The sequence below is a fragment of the Pempheris klunzingeri genome, chromosome 8 (assembly GCF_042242105.1).
Source record: "Pempheris klunzingeri isolate RE-2024b chromosome 8, fPemKlu1.hap1, whole genome shotgun sequence".
NCBI classification, from domain to species: domain Eukaryota; kingdom Metazoa; phylum Chordata; class Actinopteri; order Acropomatiformes; family Pempheridae; genus Pempheris; species Pempheris klunzingeri.
In genome coordinates this window covers 26,450,781-26,468,894 of record NC_092019.1, presented here as the reverse complement: position 1 = coordinate 26,468,894, position 18,114 = coordinate 26,450,781, and the positions used below count along the sequence as shown (strand labels likewise).

The following is an 18,114-nucleotide window of genomic DNA, read 5'->3' as shown; positions in this document are numbered from 1 at the left end:
GGATGGCCTACAGGGAAGCTGGCCTGGACACATCTAACTTAGGAGGACATTAACATGATGTCATTCAGCCATAACTGACAACTTGTGAAGTAACCTGCCTGTGGGGGCTCTCGTGTTTTAATGTGAACTGTGAAAACCTACATCATGGTACTGAACAATGTACCATGGATGGTGTTGGGCCTCCACTAGAAAATAGTGATGACTATACATTTCTCTGTCTTTTGAAGAAAAAACAAAGGGCTCCCTCTCTGAACTCAGTTTCCCAGAGTCCTTAAGTTTTCACTTATATGTGCTAAACGCACCCCTGGATCCAGATTTACAGCCACCATTGGTCAATGTGTGACACATGACCCTACAACCTCAAATCAACAAAACCAGAGCTCCCCACTGTGTCCGTGTTAACAGGTCGGAGCAGCCACAGCCCCCCCCGCCTTCACAGTGGACCCTGTTGTGTGAGCAGTGGAGTAAGGAGTGTGTTCAGCATCCTCTCTCTGGTGGTCGCTCCAGCTGTGGGGGAGTGGTAGGAGGCCAGCTGCTGTCATTCACGACCCCCCACCAGGACAAGTTTTAGACTGAAGGAAAAAATCCATCTACCCAAACCCAGACTGGAAGGAGGTTCCACAGGAGAGGAGCCTGATAGCTGAAAGCTCTGCCTCCTGAACTACTTTAGAGGACTTTAGGAACCACCAGTAGACCTGCAGTCTGGGAGCACAGTGCTCTAGTGGGGTAGTACGGTACTATAAGCTCTTTAAGATATGATGGAGCCTGACCCTTAAGAGCCTTGTAGGTGAGGAGAAGGATTTTAAATTCTATTCTAGATTTTACTGGAAGCCAATGAAGAGAAGCCAGTACAGGAGAAATATGGTCTCTTCTCTTAGTTCTGGTCAGAACAGGAGCAGCAGCGTTCTGGACCAGCTGGAGAGTCTTTAAGGACTTATTGGAGCAGCCTGATAATAAGGAGTTACAATAGTCCAACCTAGAAGTGACAAATGCATGGACTAATTTTTTTTTGGGGGGGGGGGGGGGGTACTGAAGCATGTGTGTGTGATTTGTTGACGGGCCTGTTGAAAGCTCGTTCACACTTTGCTACACAGCAGCCAGTGTTTGGCCTTTCTTGCTTAACCATCACTAACTTGTGGCTACATTACTCGTTTGCATTAACTTGGATTCAAGCAGAATTCGATCGCTGCCCACAGCATCTTCTGTCCACCCGGAACAAGCACCGCAGCGGGAGGGGCGATCTCCCCGGGAGGGGATGAGAGAGACCCGGGGTCAGAGCTAAACTAACCCGGCTTGTACTTCAGGCTGCTTCTGGATGATTTCACCTTATCGGCAAAACATCACAGCCTGCGTGGCCACATCCTCCCAGAGAGCTGCCTCCATCCCAGCGCCCCGGGACTACACACAGTGAGAGGGGCCGCCAGGACTGATGGGAAAATCTAACACTGTGGACACTGTCCAGTCCAGAGGGGGGCACCAGAGCAACGGTAAGGCTCCACCCTGCCGTTAAATGTCACAGAAGAAGAAGAAGCAGCACAGTAGTAGAAGAAGAAGCAGCAGCAGCAGTAGAAGTAGTAGTAGTAGAAGAAGAAGAAGAAGAAATACTGGAAGCAGCAGCAGTAGAAGAAGAAGAAGAAGTACTGGAACGCAGCAGCAGTAGAAGAAGAAGAAGAAGTACTGGAAGCAGCAGCAGCAGGGGGAGGAAGAAGTGTTGTCGCTGGTGTCGCGGAAGGCGGAGGAGGCTGTTGCGTCACATGAAAGGTGACAGCGGACGTTTGTAGCTTCACTGTTTGTGTGTGTGTCTGTGTGTCTGTGTGTCAGAGGTCTGTGTCTGTGTCTGTGTGTCTGTGTCTGTGTCTGTCTGTGTGTCTGTGTAGAAGAAGAAGTACTGGAACGCAGCAGCAGTAGAAGAAGAAGAAGAAGAAGTACTGGAAGCAGCAGCAGCAGTAGAAGAAGAAGAAGTGTCTGTGTCTGTGTCTGTGCCTGTGCCTGTGTCTGTGTCTGTCTGTGTCTGTCTGTGTGTCTGTGCCTGTGTCTGTGAGTGACAGGAGGTGACCAGGTGTACCAGAGCCCTTTAAAGCTGAAGCTGGACATCCTGCTTGAAAAATCATGGTGGTCGATGGAGGAGCACAGTGGTGGAGGAGCACAGTGGTGGAGCTGTGATGGTGGAGCTGTGATGGTGGACCGTTGGATGCACAGAATGAGGCGTCTGATAAGCTGTTTTCCATCTTATCACCAGAACTGCCGAAGCAGACACACCCTGTCACAGCAGCACAGCGGCTCTCACCTCTCCCGCCCCCTGGTCCAGCTCTGCAGGCGATTCAGTCCGGGTTGTGTTTGCAGTCAGCCAATGAGCACAGTTGCAGTCCTTGGAGGGGGGATCGGGGGCTTGGCTGCATCATACTACCTCAGCAAGAGCCCTCAGGTTACCAAGGTAACACACACACACACACACACACACACACAGTGTTATATGCTTCACACATCCTCTGCTGCTCTTTCTGGATGATACTGTTTATTTAAAGAGGGAAGATGGGTGGTTTCTAATAGCAAATGTCATTTATTTAGCATGTTGAGGCCAATGTGTAGCTCCTGTCCCACACTGCAAAAGGCTTCAGGGCTCTTTGCACTGAAAAGCTTAGGGAGACAGCGGTGTGGGAGGTGGGAGTTTTTAATTTCACCCTTTTAAGTAACATAGAACAAGTACAACAGCATAGAATATCATAAACAAACAGTAAAAAGCACACATCACCAGGAGGAAACAGGAAACACAGACAAGAAAAGTGATTTAAAATCAACTAGAGCAAAAAGCCTTCACCTAAAGATCCCCTAGATCATCCGCCTAAAGATCCCCTAGATCATCCACCTAAAGATCCCCTAGATCAGCTCCGTCACCCTCGACCTCACCTCAGTCCAAGTGAGTGACCTGGAAGCCCTCAGGGCAAACACTGGTGCTGGACTGTTGAGAAATGAATAATTTCAGACTTCGCCCTCTCATGTAGGAGGGCACCAGAGATCTCTGTGTACCATAAAGTAACAGTAGGAGGGCTGATCCAACTTATCAGAACACATTTTCTTGCTAAAAGCAATCATTTATCCAGCTGTCTTCCATTCTTGAAGCTACCGCTAAGCTCCTTGTCCATACAGGTCCAAAAACACAATATACATTTACATCACAACAAGATGAATGTATATTTCCTTTTTCTGTGACATTTTGAATGGAGCCATGATAAGCCATGGCCCATCTTGTCCGAACAGTTAGTATGATCTGTAACATGTTTTCCTCGTGTGCTTCATGTTCTTCTCTCTTCAATCCAATTGCGGCATAAGTTCAGGCTGAAATCTGGGAAAGGCAAGAAAAAAGCCAGAATTTGAAAAATTTGAAAAACTTCCTGCAGCTCTCCCGGGTCTGTCCTAAGCCCCCCCCACCAGGCGAGCACGGGAAAATGCAGCGCTTCATACTCTGCATGAACTGTATGAAGTTATACACTTCATACAATCATATATTCACTTGTTTTGTTTGCTTCATACACGCGGGACACTGAAGTTGGCAGCTTCAGTCATCATGATTGTGATCCCAGTGCTACTATCAGCAGCAGTTAACATCATGTTGTCTTTGCAGACGTGTGGCCCTGTGAAGCCCTTTGACATGATGCACTGTGATTCAGGCTCCAACATTAGCTACATGAACATGAACTGGAATTAGCTGCAGTCTTTGGCTATGGTTAGCAGGAGGCTAAACTATTAACAATATTAAACATGGGGACTCATCACCTGCTGGTAACATCTGGATGTCTTCTAAGAGATCTGATGATAAGGTTACTCCATGACACCAGCTAATGAACCACTGCTACACATGAAATATTACAGGATAATGATGTGAACTTCTCTTCCTCTCTCAGACTCTTGGTGACTCTGACTCCTGTCTTACTGCCCTTATTGTCTCCTCTCTGTCAGACTCTGTCTGATGAGTCCGTCTTCAGACTTTCAGCCACACCTGAAGGGAGACTTTGTAGAGCAGCCAATAGGAACGCTCTCTCTCTCTGAGAGGACCTGTGATTGGCCAAAGTCTCCTGTCACCGGGTAGACTTACTAAAGCCTGAAAGCAGCCCAGAGGAAGCGCACAAGGCCAGTTTTCTATCAGACCACCTGAGATACAACATGATGAAAGGTTATTATGGGATTTCTGCCCAATGACACCAACAAACTGCCTCCCCAGCTGTAAGAGAGCATTTCTATTTATGAGTGTAACACTGGTGTCTGTACGACCAATGAGAATTTGGTTGGACCAGAGCATATCGACCAGTCAGCAGCTTCATACTAGTTGTCCTCCATGCAGATATCGAAAAACTGAAAAGAAAACATATTTCAGTGGTGAACAGAAAACAAACTTTCCTTTGATGCTCCCACAACATGAGGCGTAACGTAGAAATACACCTGAACCGGACACAGTAACACAGAGCACAGGCCTGCTGAGGGCCGGGCTGCAGCATGCTGCTGTACCACCACAAACAAGGAGTGGTTGACACAGAAGGTGGCCGGGCAGCGCGTTACAAATGAATGTGTTCCTGAGTGAGCAGCTCACAGACTTAGTCAGAGTCACATTGTGCTGATTCAAGCTTGGATGAGAGGTCTGCCAGAAGAATCTTCCGCTCATGGCTCAAGTCGTGAAGCTTTATTAGCACCGGTCTGGAGTTGTTAATTAGTTAGTTAGTTATTGATGCGCCTGGTGTCCTCTGTCGAACTTCATCCTGCTGTCATTGGTCTGGATGTCTGACACCATAGGCAGGCACCTTCCTCCAGTCTGACAGTCCATATGTTGTCTCTTCTGCTGCAGCTTCTGAGCTCTGCTGGTGATTTAGCAGCTAAAATGCTGTAGTGCAGCGTTTGAGTTGAGGACCTCTACAACGCTTTGGCTTTATCTATCGACTGTCTTTCTGCCTATTTTCATTTCTGCTGATGCAACTTTCTCTTTTTCTTTTTTTCCTCCAGGTTATTGTGTTGGAGTCTAGCAGTCGTTTTGGAGGTTGGCTGTGGTCCACCCGGAGGTCAGACGGGGCAGTGTTTGAACATGGGCCGAGAGGGATCCGACCCGCTGGGGCAGTTGGACGCAACACACTCAATATGGTAATGAGGCTGTAGTCAGCGGTGTGTTCACTGATGATCGTCTGTCACACTTCTAAAATAATTAAACTGTTATTTATCACGACTTCTTATGAAGTTATAGCTGTTGCCTTAGGGACTCGGTAGATGTCAATGTTGTAGTCAAACAAAACGCCCAAGATAAGATAAGCAAACTTTAAAATCAACTGCAGGTTTCTGAATTGGAAATAAAAACTTGGAACTTGGAGGAGACTGTGTAGAGTGTGGAGTGTAGCCACATCCCAGACACCACTACACATCCAGGTTTGATGGATTAGTATGGGGCAGCGTGGATAAGACCCAACTGCAAACTTCTACATTTAAAGTACTATTCAAAATACAAAAAGTCATTAAAAAGTGTGTGTGTGTGTGTGTGTGTGAAGGTGGATGACCTGGGCCTTGGGGATGAGATTCTGCCAGTCACCTACAGCCACGTGGCCTCCAAGAACAGATATGTGTATGTGAACAGGCAGCTGCACAGGATGCCTTCAGGAATCAGGTAGGACGGGTTCGAGCACAGAGCTGCCATGTTGGCCAGGCTGCTAGTAAATAAACACACATCTCTTTCACACACGGCCTTTTGTCTCTCCATCATCCAGCTCATGGCCTGTGGCTGAGTGCTGCTGTGATCCATTCCATTTTTAATTCTAGAGGGAAATCTATGTTTCCCAGTCTTCTTAAAAACAGACCTCTAATGTGTATTTAATTATCTGACAGAGAAAGAAGACAACAGGACAACACTGGTGTGTGTGTGTGTGTGTGTGTGTGTGTGTGTGTGTGTGTGTGTGTGTGTGTGTGTGTGCGTGCGTGCGTGTGTGAGTGTGTGTGTGAGAGAGAAAACACCATTTGGAGGGAATGAAATAATTTCTTTGTGTGTCTCTGCATCTTCCTTTCAGTGGACTTCTGCGCACTGTCCCACCCTTCTCTCGCCCCCTCCTGCTGAGTGTTGCCATGGAGATACTGGTGAAGAAAGGCAAGGAGGATGATGAGTCCATCCATTCATTTGTTTCCAGGAGACTGGGGAAGGAGGTACGAGGAAGATCCCCGAGCTTCCTGTCAGACTTGTGGGACCAGGGCTGTGTGGACCATTAATGTTCTGTGTTTGTCCCCTTGTCTAGCTGGCAGACATAGCTGTGGACAGCTTGTGTCGTGGTGTGTTTGCGGGGGACTGCAGGAAGTTGAGCGTGCGTTCTTGTTTTCCTCTCTTGTTCAACGCAGAGCAGCGAAGAGGTTCCCTGACCCTGGGGCTGCTGCTGGGCTCAGGTACACCCCAGGCCTGACTGCACTGGTGCTGCGTCTGGAACCAGCTGCTTTTTAACGCAGTAGTTTTCTGTGTGTCTCAGTGACGGTGGTGCTAAAAGAGTAGCGCTTCATTCATGCTGTTTGTGATCTGTGTGCTGTTATGGGACTAAAGCTGTCTGTGTGAAAACTGCAGGTCCCACCGCCGTGGTCCCCCCCGGCCCTCTTGCTCAGAGATCTATTAAAGAGTCATGGGCCCAGTGGTCCCTGAGCAGGGGTGTGGAGTCCATCCCAGAATCCATCACTGAGCACCTACAGCAGAGTGGGAGAGTGCAGCTTCACACAGAGGCAGCTGTTAAACACATCAGCCCCTCAGCCTCTGGTTGGAAGGTCAGTGAGGAGACCACAGAAGACATTGACTGGATACAAGCATGTTTAACTGCACAGCACTGGCTCCTTCATGACACACACAGAACAGATAATTAAGCACGTCATTTATAGCCGTCATTAGGTTTGGGCTAAAAACATTGATCATCTGATTAAGAAATTGTCAGTTGGCTCAGAAATAAAGTTACTTCAGCATGTCGGCTGGTCCCCCCCGGTGAGGAAAGAAAGTGGTGAGGCTGTAAACAAGGTAAATATCCCCTCCAACAAATAAAGGTTATACTAATAAGAAATAGAATGCAAGCAAATCAGTTACCATGAAGTGACATTCCCCCTGAGAGCTTCCTCTGGCCGGTCAAGTTTCTAACTACAGTTTGTAGGTTTGCAATGATATTTGCTGCAGTGACATTACTGTCACCATGGAAACATCAACAGTGGCTGAAAGCAGCCTCTCTGATCTCTAAAGAGATCATGTGGAGAGCTTGTGCTGCTTCACATCATTTAAAAGGGGGGGGGGCGGTGATATTTCTGACTATGATGGTAGGATTTAGCTGCTTTAGCTTGGTGCCCCAGGCTGCATAACTTTAGAATGGAATAACGTTATAGATATCTTTAATAACTCAGCTGTAAGTTCTCAAGTGCCACTAAGTTTGCGCCCCATTTGTAGGCGTGCCTGCTAGCATCGTGGCTCTTGGGACGGCCGTGTCGTCCCAGCTGTTCAGTAGATTCATGCTCCCCAGAGGGTGATGTACACCATCTTCACAGTTTTGGTTTTTAGTGAAATGTCTTGACAGCTATGTTATGGATTGACGTGACATTTTGTAGAGAGAGAGAGAGAGAGAGAGAGTGAGTGTGTTTGGCTGCGTTCACAATCGGCGTGTCTGTGTGTGCAGATCCATATGGAGGATGGAGTCGTCTCAGCCAACCACATCATCTCTGCACTACCTGCTAAAGGCAAGTGGTGCTGAACAGAGAAGAGCCTCACGTACCCCTCAGTATATGTTGCTTAAAGGCTGTCTCACTATTTTAGCCTTCTCTTTTGATGATTCATGTCTTTGACTTGTTGATGTTACACCTACTGTTGCAGAATAATATGTAAGAACAACAGCATTTCGTGAACGTGGGTTTTACTTTTTAGAACTCATTCTGACGATTCACAAGAAAAACAAAAGAAAACAAACCCTTTTCTTGCCCCACGCCAACAGCCCTGTCCTCAGCCCTGCCCTCCTCCTGCCAGCCTCTCATCCAGCAGCTGCAGGACATCTCCTCAGTAACAGTCGCTGTGGTAAATCTGGAGTATGAGGGCGACGTGCTGCCTGTAATGGTGAGAACACACACACAAAACACCCGACAGGTCATTGTGTATGGGGCCCTCCTGGGGCGGTAAATGTATTTCAAACAAATGCAGCAAATTAGCATCCTTCTTTGCCGTCATACTGACTGGAAAATGACTCCAAACTGAGGATTTGTGCTTTAACTTGCTGGAGGTGCGAGCTCATCTCACCCACTCAGAGTGTGTGCTGATCACAGTGTGGACGAGACGAAGCCTGTGAACTCAGTAGGAGCATCCTTCACATCCTAATGACCGAGGGACACACCCCCCCCACCCTCCAGGGGCCAACAACTCCACACAATATCCTCCTGTGATAATAGCTCAGTATAGCTCATGGTCAGCTTTACCTCTTAAGTGTGTATGTGTGTTGTCAGGGGTTTGGTCACCTCGTCCCATCATCAGAGAATCGGGGTGTACTCGGGGTGGTCTATGACTCTGTTCCCTTCCCTCAACACAACAGACCTCATGGACAGACTACCAGACTGACGGTACGTGTACACACACACACACACACATTTTGGGCTAACTGAAAGTGCCTATCTGGCATTCTAGTTTCTCCCTGTCTTCATTGTAACACAAATGGACACTTGTAGATCAGGTGGGTGGACAAACACTGCCTGTTTTAGATCTGACAAGAGGAGAGTGCAAAGCTTCAGATGCAGAAATGGCCAGACTTTCGCTGCCTTTGATAAATGGCTGTAAGACAGAGGCGTCCAGATCATCTGTTGATGTAGTCATGTGGTTTGTAGCGCAGTGGCAACTTCACGCATGGACAAGTCATGTTACGGCTCCATTATCAGCCTTTAGACAGTAATGTAGAACATGTTTTTAGAGTAACACCAGCACTCATTTAGAGTAGAGGAGTGTGGGCCAGTGTCTTTCCTGACCTTTAGCCTAATAGTGCTGCCCTCCAGGCTCGGGTGACTGCACAGGGCTCGGCTGGGTTCAGACACAAAGTGACGGACCTTCACACAACATAGGAAAATCAAAACAGCGAGCTCAAAGAGGCTCAAAGACTCCTGATGCTAATTCTGTGGCTTCATCTCTGAGTGACTGTGTACATGTTTCACATGGGACCTGATCAATTGATCCATCGTTGACACTGTATTGATGAAATGGTGCTTTCTGCTCGTGACATGTATGCAGTGTGGCCCAGTGCAGTGAGTCTACTCCTCTGACCTAAGGTCACGGTCATGTCTTCCAGGTCATGATGGGTGGGGCCTGGTTCCATGAAGTGTTTGGGGCCGTAGAAGCCGTAACAGAGGAGCATCTTTTAGCAAGAGCCACCGAGGCGGTGCAGGAGCACCTGGGAGTCACCGCTGCACCCAGCTGGAGTCGGGTGGCTCTACAGAGGGTACGACAGGGATGTGGAAAGAAAGTCCGGATGACTGCTGCTACATCACGTCAAACATGCTCTCTGTTACATTACACATATAGTTTTGAGTTGTTAGAGGCTGGACCTTTGTGTCCCTGCCCACAAGCTCATCCATGTCGTTGGCTTGTTGGAACAGTGATGATATCTTTCTTTCCAGGACTGTATACCTCAGTACGGTCTCGGACACTCCCGGAGAGTAGGTGAGTACGTGTGGATACGTTCCGACTAAATGTTATACAGTTACAGGGTGTAGTGAAACGTCATGTACTGCCTGTCTGGCTGCCTCTCCAGAGTCCATGCGGAGCTTCATAAGGGAGAAGAATCTGTCACTGGCTCTGATTGGTTCCTCCTACGATGGCGTGTCAGTGAACGATGTCATCTTTAGTGGACGGACAGCTGTAGAGGACCTGTTGGGAACTGGAATTTGAATTTGATATTGACAGCATCATGTGGATCTGTTTTTTTGTGTGTGAGAAAAGTAAAGCATTTCATATTTGTTGGTCTCATGAAGACATCCAGTCGTGTGCTGTTGAGAATTTCTTTTCATGTGTTTGGCAGCCAGTTGTCAATTGTGCAGACCACAGGATATGATCACCAGCAACCATTACCCATAATGCCTCCTTAGCTAGAAGCACACACACCTCAACTCACTTGAGAATAACAGCAGTGTCATCGTGCAGACAGCTGCTTTCTTATTCAGCTTCAGCACTACCCAGGAGATGTATGGAGTTCTTTTATTCTACTATTTATATTGTGATGCAACACCAGAGTGTACTCAGGCAGGTTGGCCGTGGCCAAGCCACTCTAGATAGTGCAGGCACACGTGTGTGTGTTGTCACTATCACCACAGGCTTTATGTTCCACACTTCTGTCAGGTGTGTTCACACTGTTTGCCTGATGACTGATCACTCATGTGACCTGCACTTTAGCTGAAGCCTTATTGTACCTAAAGGGATCACTGGTTTGTTCTGTGAGGGGTTCATTACTCCCTGATATGAGCATGTGTGACCTGTGTGAAGTCAGCAGCATTTTAGATTCTGTCACTGCAGTCAGGAGGCAGGTTGTACCCTAGAAGGTCAGAAATGATTCATCACCAACTTTGCAGCAGAGACCGCAGAAGTACTACTACAGTACTACTACAGACAGTACCAGCAGTACTACTACAGTACTACTACAGACAGTACCAGCAGTAGTACTACAGTATTACTACAGACAGTACCAGCAGTAGTACTACAGGGAGTAGTAGAAGTACCATAGTGTGAAAATCCATGTATGAATGTCAGTGACTTAGAAATGAAGTTTTTATTGAAGAAAATAAGAATAACTGCCACCTCTCCAATCAGGAGAGACACCGTGCTGCCTTTGTACAGATCTAAAAGAAAGAGTCCTGTTCTCAGCATCACCGTCTGTCCACTGGGGAGGCCTCCTGCTCCACCACTATCTGAGGCCCAGTTTTTTCTTCTCTTTTTGTTTCTTGCGGACCACTTCCATGTTGCGGTCCTTCCACATGCTCTTCCTCAGTTTGATGGGACGGCTGCCAACATATTTCCCTGGACAAACATAGAGAGGACACATGGAGGCAGGAGCCACTATTAACCAGTGTCAGAGGAAAGAATCCAAAGGACAAAGGATGAATGGAAGAATACAAGGCGTGTGTGTGTGTGTGTGTGTGTGTGTGTAAATGACTGACCGTTCATCTCCCTCATGGCTCTCACGTAGTCGTTGGGATCCTTGAAGCTGACGAAGCCGTAGCCTTTGGTCTTCCCTGTACGTTTGTCTCTCACCACCTGGTGACAGCAAAGATTTTACTGACAGACCACACGACTCCACACCTTCCTCACCACCGTCCCAGAACTGTCCTGAAGTCAGTGTCATTGTCGTCTACAGTGGTTGTTCTCTCAGGAAACAGGGACCCTGTTCCGACTCAGAGCCGCTGCTCATCCTGCTACTTGTCTTCAGGAAAGATTCAGTTCTCTAATCTAATAATAATAGTTTAATGGCAGGTGTCAGCTAGAGTCTAAGGTGCATTAGCACCCCCTTTCCTGGTGTGTGGGTGCTCGATGGAACGTGTAGCGAACATCTCTCCGGGAACATTAAGCTGAGATTATTAAGGTGGTTGTTTCATGGCCCAGCCTAGCAGCTCATTGTTCACCATCAGTCTGTGCTCGAAGGACTGCAGTCATTATTTTAATCACAGAACGTGGCTCACATTCATGTTCAGCTCCATCACTGTTTCTACTGCTCAGCCACTCTGCTCCCATCAGCTCACCTGTGTGGCCCTGACGGCTGCCACACCTCCACCTCCTCACTGTCAGTCCAGCACTCGCTCATCGCGCTAGCTCTCCGTTGGCTGTTAGCCTGTAACACTGCAGCTAAAGCACCAGCTGGGCCTCAGACTGTCCGACTGCTCCTCAACACTTCTGTTCTCCTCTCAGTTTTAGTTAAATCAGCATCAAACACATTTACATAAAATATCCTTTTGTTTGTCTGATGTCCCATTTTTAGATGCTTTACAAATAAAAGATAGATTTGCAAATACAAGATCCGGTCTACTGGGAGTTATGTAATTAACCCAATGTTCCCAGCGTGACAAAAATAGTCCCAGTTTATGGTTAATGTAAGCCGTTATCGTCCAGGAGGTTCACATTTCTACTATTTCTCCAGCGTACTGGGGGATTACCATCAAAAGGTGAGGCCGTTCTAAGTTTTTCCAGCAGGTCTGTAAACTGGTACACTTCCACTGATACATCCACATTGTTCTCCAGTCTTCCTCAGATATGATTATCTTTCCCTCCCTCTCCCATTGTGTCCTAATATACAAAGTAGGAGTTAAACACTTTTCTGAACAGTTCTATCAAACCTCTGCTTGGTTCCTTACATTCTTCACCTCACTGTTAAAGAATGTAAATCTGGTCCTTAAGCATTCCAAACTGAACACTGTCCCCTCCTTCATTAGATCACAAAGAGCACTTCTGCCTTTTAATGTCCAGTTCCTAAACCTAGTATCCAATTTATTCTGAGCAAAGTCCGTGTCATATGCACACCACTTACAGATAGAAACATCCGTTATAGTCATTTTATCCACGGATATTCAATGAGCCTTGTAGGTTGCCGTCAGCTATAACCTCTTCTATGGGAACGGAGAGCATCCTCTCCTCCACTGGACACCCCTCCTTTTCTTTAGCTAACTGTAAGGTTTATTTAAGTACTTTTCAAGGACCAAGTGAAAAAATGCCTGATTTTCACGGTGTTCCATTTCTGAGAGCAAAATTCAAGTTCTTCAAGCACCTTGTGACCCTTTGATAAAAAACTATAGACCAAGTTTGTAGAGCTTTCCGTCAGGTCTGTCTGAAGAGGAGAAACACGCACCTTTGCTTTGAGGAATGACGGGTATCTGCTGAAGGCTCTGGCCAGTATGTCATCATTAACCTCATTACCAAGGTCGCCACAGAATATACGGAAGTCATCTGAAACCAGGAGACAAACAGGACTCAGATCAGCTGGGAAACACACCCATCTCCACCCCCCCCCAAGCCCATACAGACACAGCAAGAATGACTGAATGAGGACAGCGTTATGAAGACTTGTTCAGTCCCCCCTGCTGCTCTTCATACCTGAATCCCACTCCAGCAGACTGGGGTCCTCCCAGCTGGTCCCCGCTGCAGTACGGATACACTTCTTCACCTTCTCCACCTTCGCTTTCTTTTTGTCCTCAGTAGCATTTTCCACAGGCTGGAACACACACACACACACACACACACACACACAACATATGATGTCTTTCCCTGTACATTGTTGGTATTTTAAATGGTGAAAGGTGTGTGTGTGTGTGTGTGTGTGTGTGTGTACAGTATTTGTAGTGTTTAGTATGCCGTAGAAGCTGTGGTCGAGGTACATGCTCATGTCACAGCTGTGTCTGTGGCTAAATCTCTTCCTCAGGGTGCTCGGCCACCGATCATCATCAGCCAATACTGGTTGCAATTAGTTTGACGAGAGGCCTTTTTAAACCAGACGATACCAAACAGTCCTGATCTGACTGACGGGCCGAGTGAATTTAAAGGAGACAGCTGAAGTGAAGAGGTGAGTGGAGGCTAACAGGGCTAGCAGAGGTACAGTAACAGGTACGGTACGATTCTCTGTTGTTAAATAAACTAATGAAATAATAATAATAATAGTAAAACAATGTCAACATCTCCCATAAACCTCTAATGTAAATGTCGAGCAGTGGGGTCCCTCCTCTTCAGTTGGAGTTAAAGGAAATCATGAGAGCGTCACAGTTGGAGCGCAGAATGCAGCTTTACCTCAATGTGGGGGGGCTCGGGCTCTGGCATGCTGGGTCCAATGACGGTGGTGCTGTCTTCACTCTCCTTCTTGTCCAGTAGACCTGCTGCCATCACTGCTGCCTGCTGCTCTGCAACCCGCGCTGCCAGTTCCTCCTGGGGGGGGGGCCCACAGACAGTCAGACCATCACCTCATCAACAGCACAACAGCAGCAGAGCTTCACATTCAGGCGCACAAAGAAGCAGTCAGTACCATTCTGGCTTGTCTTAGAGCTCGAACATCATTTCGTCTTTGTCCAACGGGGGCGGGGGGAGCAGAGTACACGGTCGGTGCCGCCTGGATGACTGACGGAGTCGGTTTGATGGGAAGCGGGGGCCCCTGTCTTGTGGGCGGTGGTGACACCATTGAAACCATGTCACTGACCTGAGAGAGACAGAAGGTGGTGTTGACAGGATAGAAATGAAGTCTCCGTGTTGTTTCTGTTAGTAGTGAATACTGAGGACACCGTCACAGTGAACATGAGGAGACATGCCGGTGTGTGGAGGCGCTCCCTGCTACAGGGGCGCACCCCCCCCTGCTGAAACACAGTTCTGACCTGAGGCGCAGCAGCCATGTGCTGGATGGGTGGAGAAGCACCGTGAGGTGTCTGGCCCTGGAGGGTGGGAGGGAGCATCATGGGAGGAGGTGGAGGAGGCCGGGGCAGAGGAGGTGCCATTGGAGGACCACGCATCATCTGCATCCTCTGACCACCTTTTGGGGACAGGAACATAGAGAAAGAAGGCGGAGAAGTGAGCAGGGACACCACAGACTTTCTGTCCTCACCAGTTTGCATGAAAACATTATCCTCCTAACTCTGAAAAGCACTTTGTTCTCGTTGCTTGAAGAAGCTGTTGTTGTGTGCGTGGATCTCAGCTCACCCTCCCCAGGACAGAGTCAAAAAGCTAGTGGGTGATATGACTAATTCAGCTTTGAATATCTTTGACTCTACTTATTGAGATCCTTATTCCTCTGCTGCAGCTGATGGATAACATCAATAGCACACAGGAACCACAGCATTTCCACTGAAAGTAAAACTTTTAGTCTCAGCAATGTTCTTCAAGGATTACTATAGCGCACACACTAAGTCAACATAACAATATTGTGCAGTAGTCTCACAATTGGGACAAAAATGTATATATAAATCAATACTGTATTAGTCTACAGATACACACAAGAAAGCAACATGGTCTAATTCAGTGAAATAATAATAAAAAAGACACACACACACAGGTGTAACTAATGATATTAACAACAGCTGATACCTGTTGTTACAATGACCTTTGCTCAGCCACACATGCTTGCAAGCACTCTGAAGGCTGTTATCACACTAAAGGGTTTTTCTTACAGTATTATCGTCATCAGCAGCAGCATTATTATTCTAACAGCTGCATTTTAACCATGATATTTCTGCTGAAACTATTTAAATTGGAAAAACTGCAAGTGAGTGAATAGAGCAGCAAACTAGCAGGCTGAAGGTAACCTTACCAGGTCTCTGCAGGATATGGGGAACAAAGGCTGGTCTCATCATGGCAGGACGTACTGGAGGGACTGAGACAGACACAAGTCAGACAGTGAGTGTGACTCAAACAGCAGGCTGAGGTCTGGGCTGTGTGTCAAACCTCAGTATTCAAATGCATCTTTTTTAAAAAAGAAAAATATGGACAGAATATTCACTGCATAGTAAAGCACTGCCAGACCCTAGCTAGTGTATGCATATAAGAGGTTATGTTCACCTGGTCCCACAAAGGCCGGGGGTGGAGGACCAACAAAACTTGCAGCTCTGGCTTCTAATGTCTGCTGAACCTGCAAGAGACAGACGGAGAATGAGAGAGAGCAACAGTACTCAAAGCAAAAGAGATAGATGACAGAATGAGCACAAAAAGTACAACCCCAATTCCAAGGAAGTTGGGATGCTGTGTAAACTGTACATAAACACAGAATGCAAAGATTTGCAAATCTCATGAACCCATATTTTATTCAAAATAGAACATACACAACATGTCAGATGTTGAAAGTGAGACATTTTACCACTGCGTGAAAAAAGATTAGCTCATTTTGAATTTGATGGCAGCAACACATCTCAACAAGAGCTGGGACAGGGACAACAAAACACTGGAAAAGTAAAGCACTATTCCTCTCAGTTACAACCTTGGCTTTCCACAATCAAATGAACATGATCGAATGATTCGCTCGTAGAACAAATCGTAGAACAAATCGTAGAACAAATCGTAGAACAAATCGTAGAACAAACTTGTTGTTGTATTGTTCTGTTACTGTGTTATAAGCCCTCTTCTGTTTATTCCAATGTGCAACAAAAATATTCTACTCCCCAAATCAACGTATCATTGTGGTAACTGATGATGATTTTATTATTGATCAGAATGATGGTGATTATCATGCATGCCCACTATTTAGAGTATGTACATGTATGTAAGTACAGCACATAGACAGTACATAACTGCTGCTGCTGGAACAGTACAAACCTGTCTGTAGGTGTTGGTGCCTATAATGGCTCGCACTACTGGGACTGCTGGAACAGAAAGAGCTACAGGTACCGCCTCCACAATAGGTGGGCCTCCTGTTACTGGTACCGGACCACCAAGGACCTCCTGCTCAAACCTGCAGCAGGACAGGACAGACATACAAAAACATAAAGAGAAAACAAAGAATGACTGAAAAATGGTGCAGAGAACAAAAGCTGAGAATTCATTCCCCGAGGGATTAACACCACCACAGGAAGAGTGATGTCTCCTGTAAAGTAGCCCACAAAGGTTTTCTTTCATTCTTTTGCTATTTGTATATGTTGGATATTATTTATTCATTAGAAATATTTGTTATTTTTCTATATAATCTATTATAAGCATCACTTCTGTGCCCTGTTTCAATGAATTACCAAGACTTTCTCCATGCTTTCCCTGGAGTGGCACACTAGATTACCATGGACCCAATGAGGTGTTGTAATCAGTCACACTGATGCATTTCATTCTACACTAAAACCCCCTCGCTGGCACAGAATGAGCAGTTCTGTCAGTCAGGATGGATCCTCGGGGTCAAGCAGTTCAGGGACGTGTCTATACCTCATTGTGACCTGTCCACATCTTAAACACAGCCCGGCCCCTGACCTCTCTCCAGATGTTCTTGTAATAATGCTTAAGTTTATTCTTGGATTAGTTGTGAATTTAGACCTGGTCTGAGATCAGTTTTGTAGTCTGAGTCACAGTCTGGGACAAAAAATGTCTTTGTGTGAACAGTCTTTTCTTCTGCACGTGGCTTAATGTAACTTTATTAGACACAAGTGATTTAACAAGTAACACCATGGTCACAGTGACCCAAGCCTGCAGAACACACTACTGGTGGGGTTCTACCATCCTCCACCACTGTACCACACCAGTAGTGTGGTTCTACCATCCTTACACCACTGTACCATACCAGTAGTGTGGTTCTACCATCCTTACACCACTGTAGCCTGGTGCCACTCGTCCTGTGTGCTGTGGGTGAAGGGAGCCTTTACAGCAGCAGTACTCACAGAGCCATCTCAGCCTCCATCTCCTTGAGACGCTCCTCTCCTGATTTGAGCGCCATTGCTATGAAACAAAAGCAGTGATCGCAGGGTGAAACCACGGATCAACCAAGCCACATTCCAGACCAGCCACCGGACACCTGGACACGACAGAGAAAACAAAGTCACTGCGGAGCGGCAGGAAACGTGTGAAGCCACATAAAGCAGTGAGCTCCCCCATGATCGGGGGACCGGACCAGCACGGTGACGCTAGTCTGCACCGGGTTTGAACCGGAGACTGTCCCATCGTTTCTCCACTAGTCCACCAATTCTTTGCATGATCACAATGAGAGTTATCGGTTACTACACTTGCCTAGATTTATAATTTCGACGTTCTCGATATGAATCGTCCCCTCTTGGATACGCTGAGCTAAAGCAGGCTGTTTAACTACAGTAGCGTTAGCTGGGACATCACAAGCTAGCTAAGCGAGCACTGCAGCTAGAACTAGAGTATCAACGCTTCTAGCCGTGAAATGTGCTTTGTGGCTCCTCCGTTAATCCGGTTAGCTTCTTGGAGTGACCATCTCCAAATGGTAACTATTCACTAACTAATAACACCAAACGAGCTGCGGTCTTACTGCCTGACTGATGGCGTTCTTCTTCTGGCCTTTCCGTTGTAGCGTCGCGAGTGGTTCCGTCCTCTTCTTCTTCGTTGGTTGTAAATGAGCAGTGCTGCCATCTACTGGAGGAGTGGACGTGGAGCAGCAGGCCGACTGCATTCAAGTTGCTGAGCGACTTTCTGTTAACTCTTTCGTTAGAATA

The 18,114-nt window shown here is 46.9% G+C and overlaps 2 protein-coding genes across 4 annotated transcripts; one reads left to right on the top strand and one right to left on the bottom strand.

Annotated features, from left to right (window-relative positions):
- The first annotated feature begins 1,560 nt into the window (after positions 1-1,560).
- On the top strand, positions 1,561-9,989 carry ppox (protoporphyrinogen oxidase). Of its 2 annotated transcripts, XM_070835515.1 has the most exons (13): positions 1,561-1,761; positions 2,240-2,434; positions 4,993-5,127; positions 5,526-5,641; positions 6,039-6,171; positions 6,261-6,405; positions 6,578-6,771; positions 7,659-7,719; positions 7,971-8,089; positions 8,473-8,586; positions 9,303-9,452; positions 9,631-9,673; positions 9,765-9,989. In XM_070835515.1, exons 2-13 carry the CDS (start codon positions 2,351-2,353, stop codon positions 9,899-9,901), a joined length of 1,431 nt encoding a protein of 476 aa, XP_070691616.1. In that variant the 5' UTR covers positions 1,561-1,761; positions 2,240-2,350; the 3' UTR covers positions 9,902-9,989. The 2 variants fall into 2 exon arrangements, with proteins under 2 accessions (XP_070691616.1, XP_070691615.1); XM_070835514.1 differs by lacking the exon at positions 1,561-1,761 and having other exon boundaries at positions 1,918-2,434.
- A 767-nt stretch (positions 9,990-10,756) lies between these two features.
- rbm42 (RNA binding motif protein 42) lies at positions 10,757-18,085 on the bottom strand. 2 transcript variants are annotated; one of them, XM_070835518.1, is made up of 12 exons: positions 17,931-18,085; positions 17,320-17,453; positions 16,277-16,412; positions 15,527-15,596; positions 15,279-15,341; positions 14,350-14,504; positions 14,007-14,177; positions 13,775-13,909; positions 13,088-13,205; positions 12,843-12,940; positions 11,164-11,260; positions 10,757-11,023 (listed from the first exon to the last, which is right to left on the bottom strand). In XM_070835518.1, exons 2-12 carry the CDS (start codon positions 17,373-17,375, stop codon positions 10,911-10,913), a joined length of 1,212 nt encoding a protein of 403 aa, XP_070691619.1. In that variant the 5' UTR covers positions 17,376-17,453; positions 17,931-18,085; the 3' UTR covers positions 10,757-10,910. The 2 variants fall into 2 exon arrangements, with proteins under 2 accessions (XP_070691619.1, XP_070691617.1); XM_070835516.1 differs by lacking the exon at positions 17,931-18,085 and adding an exon at positions 17,666-17,806.
- Positions 18,086-18,114: the final 29 nt, after the last annotated feature.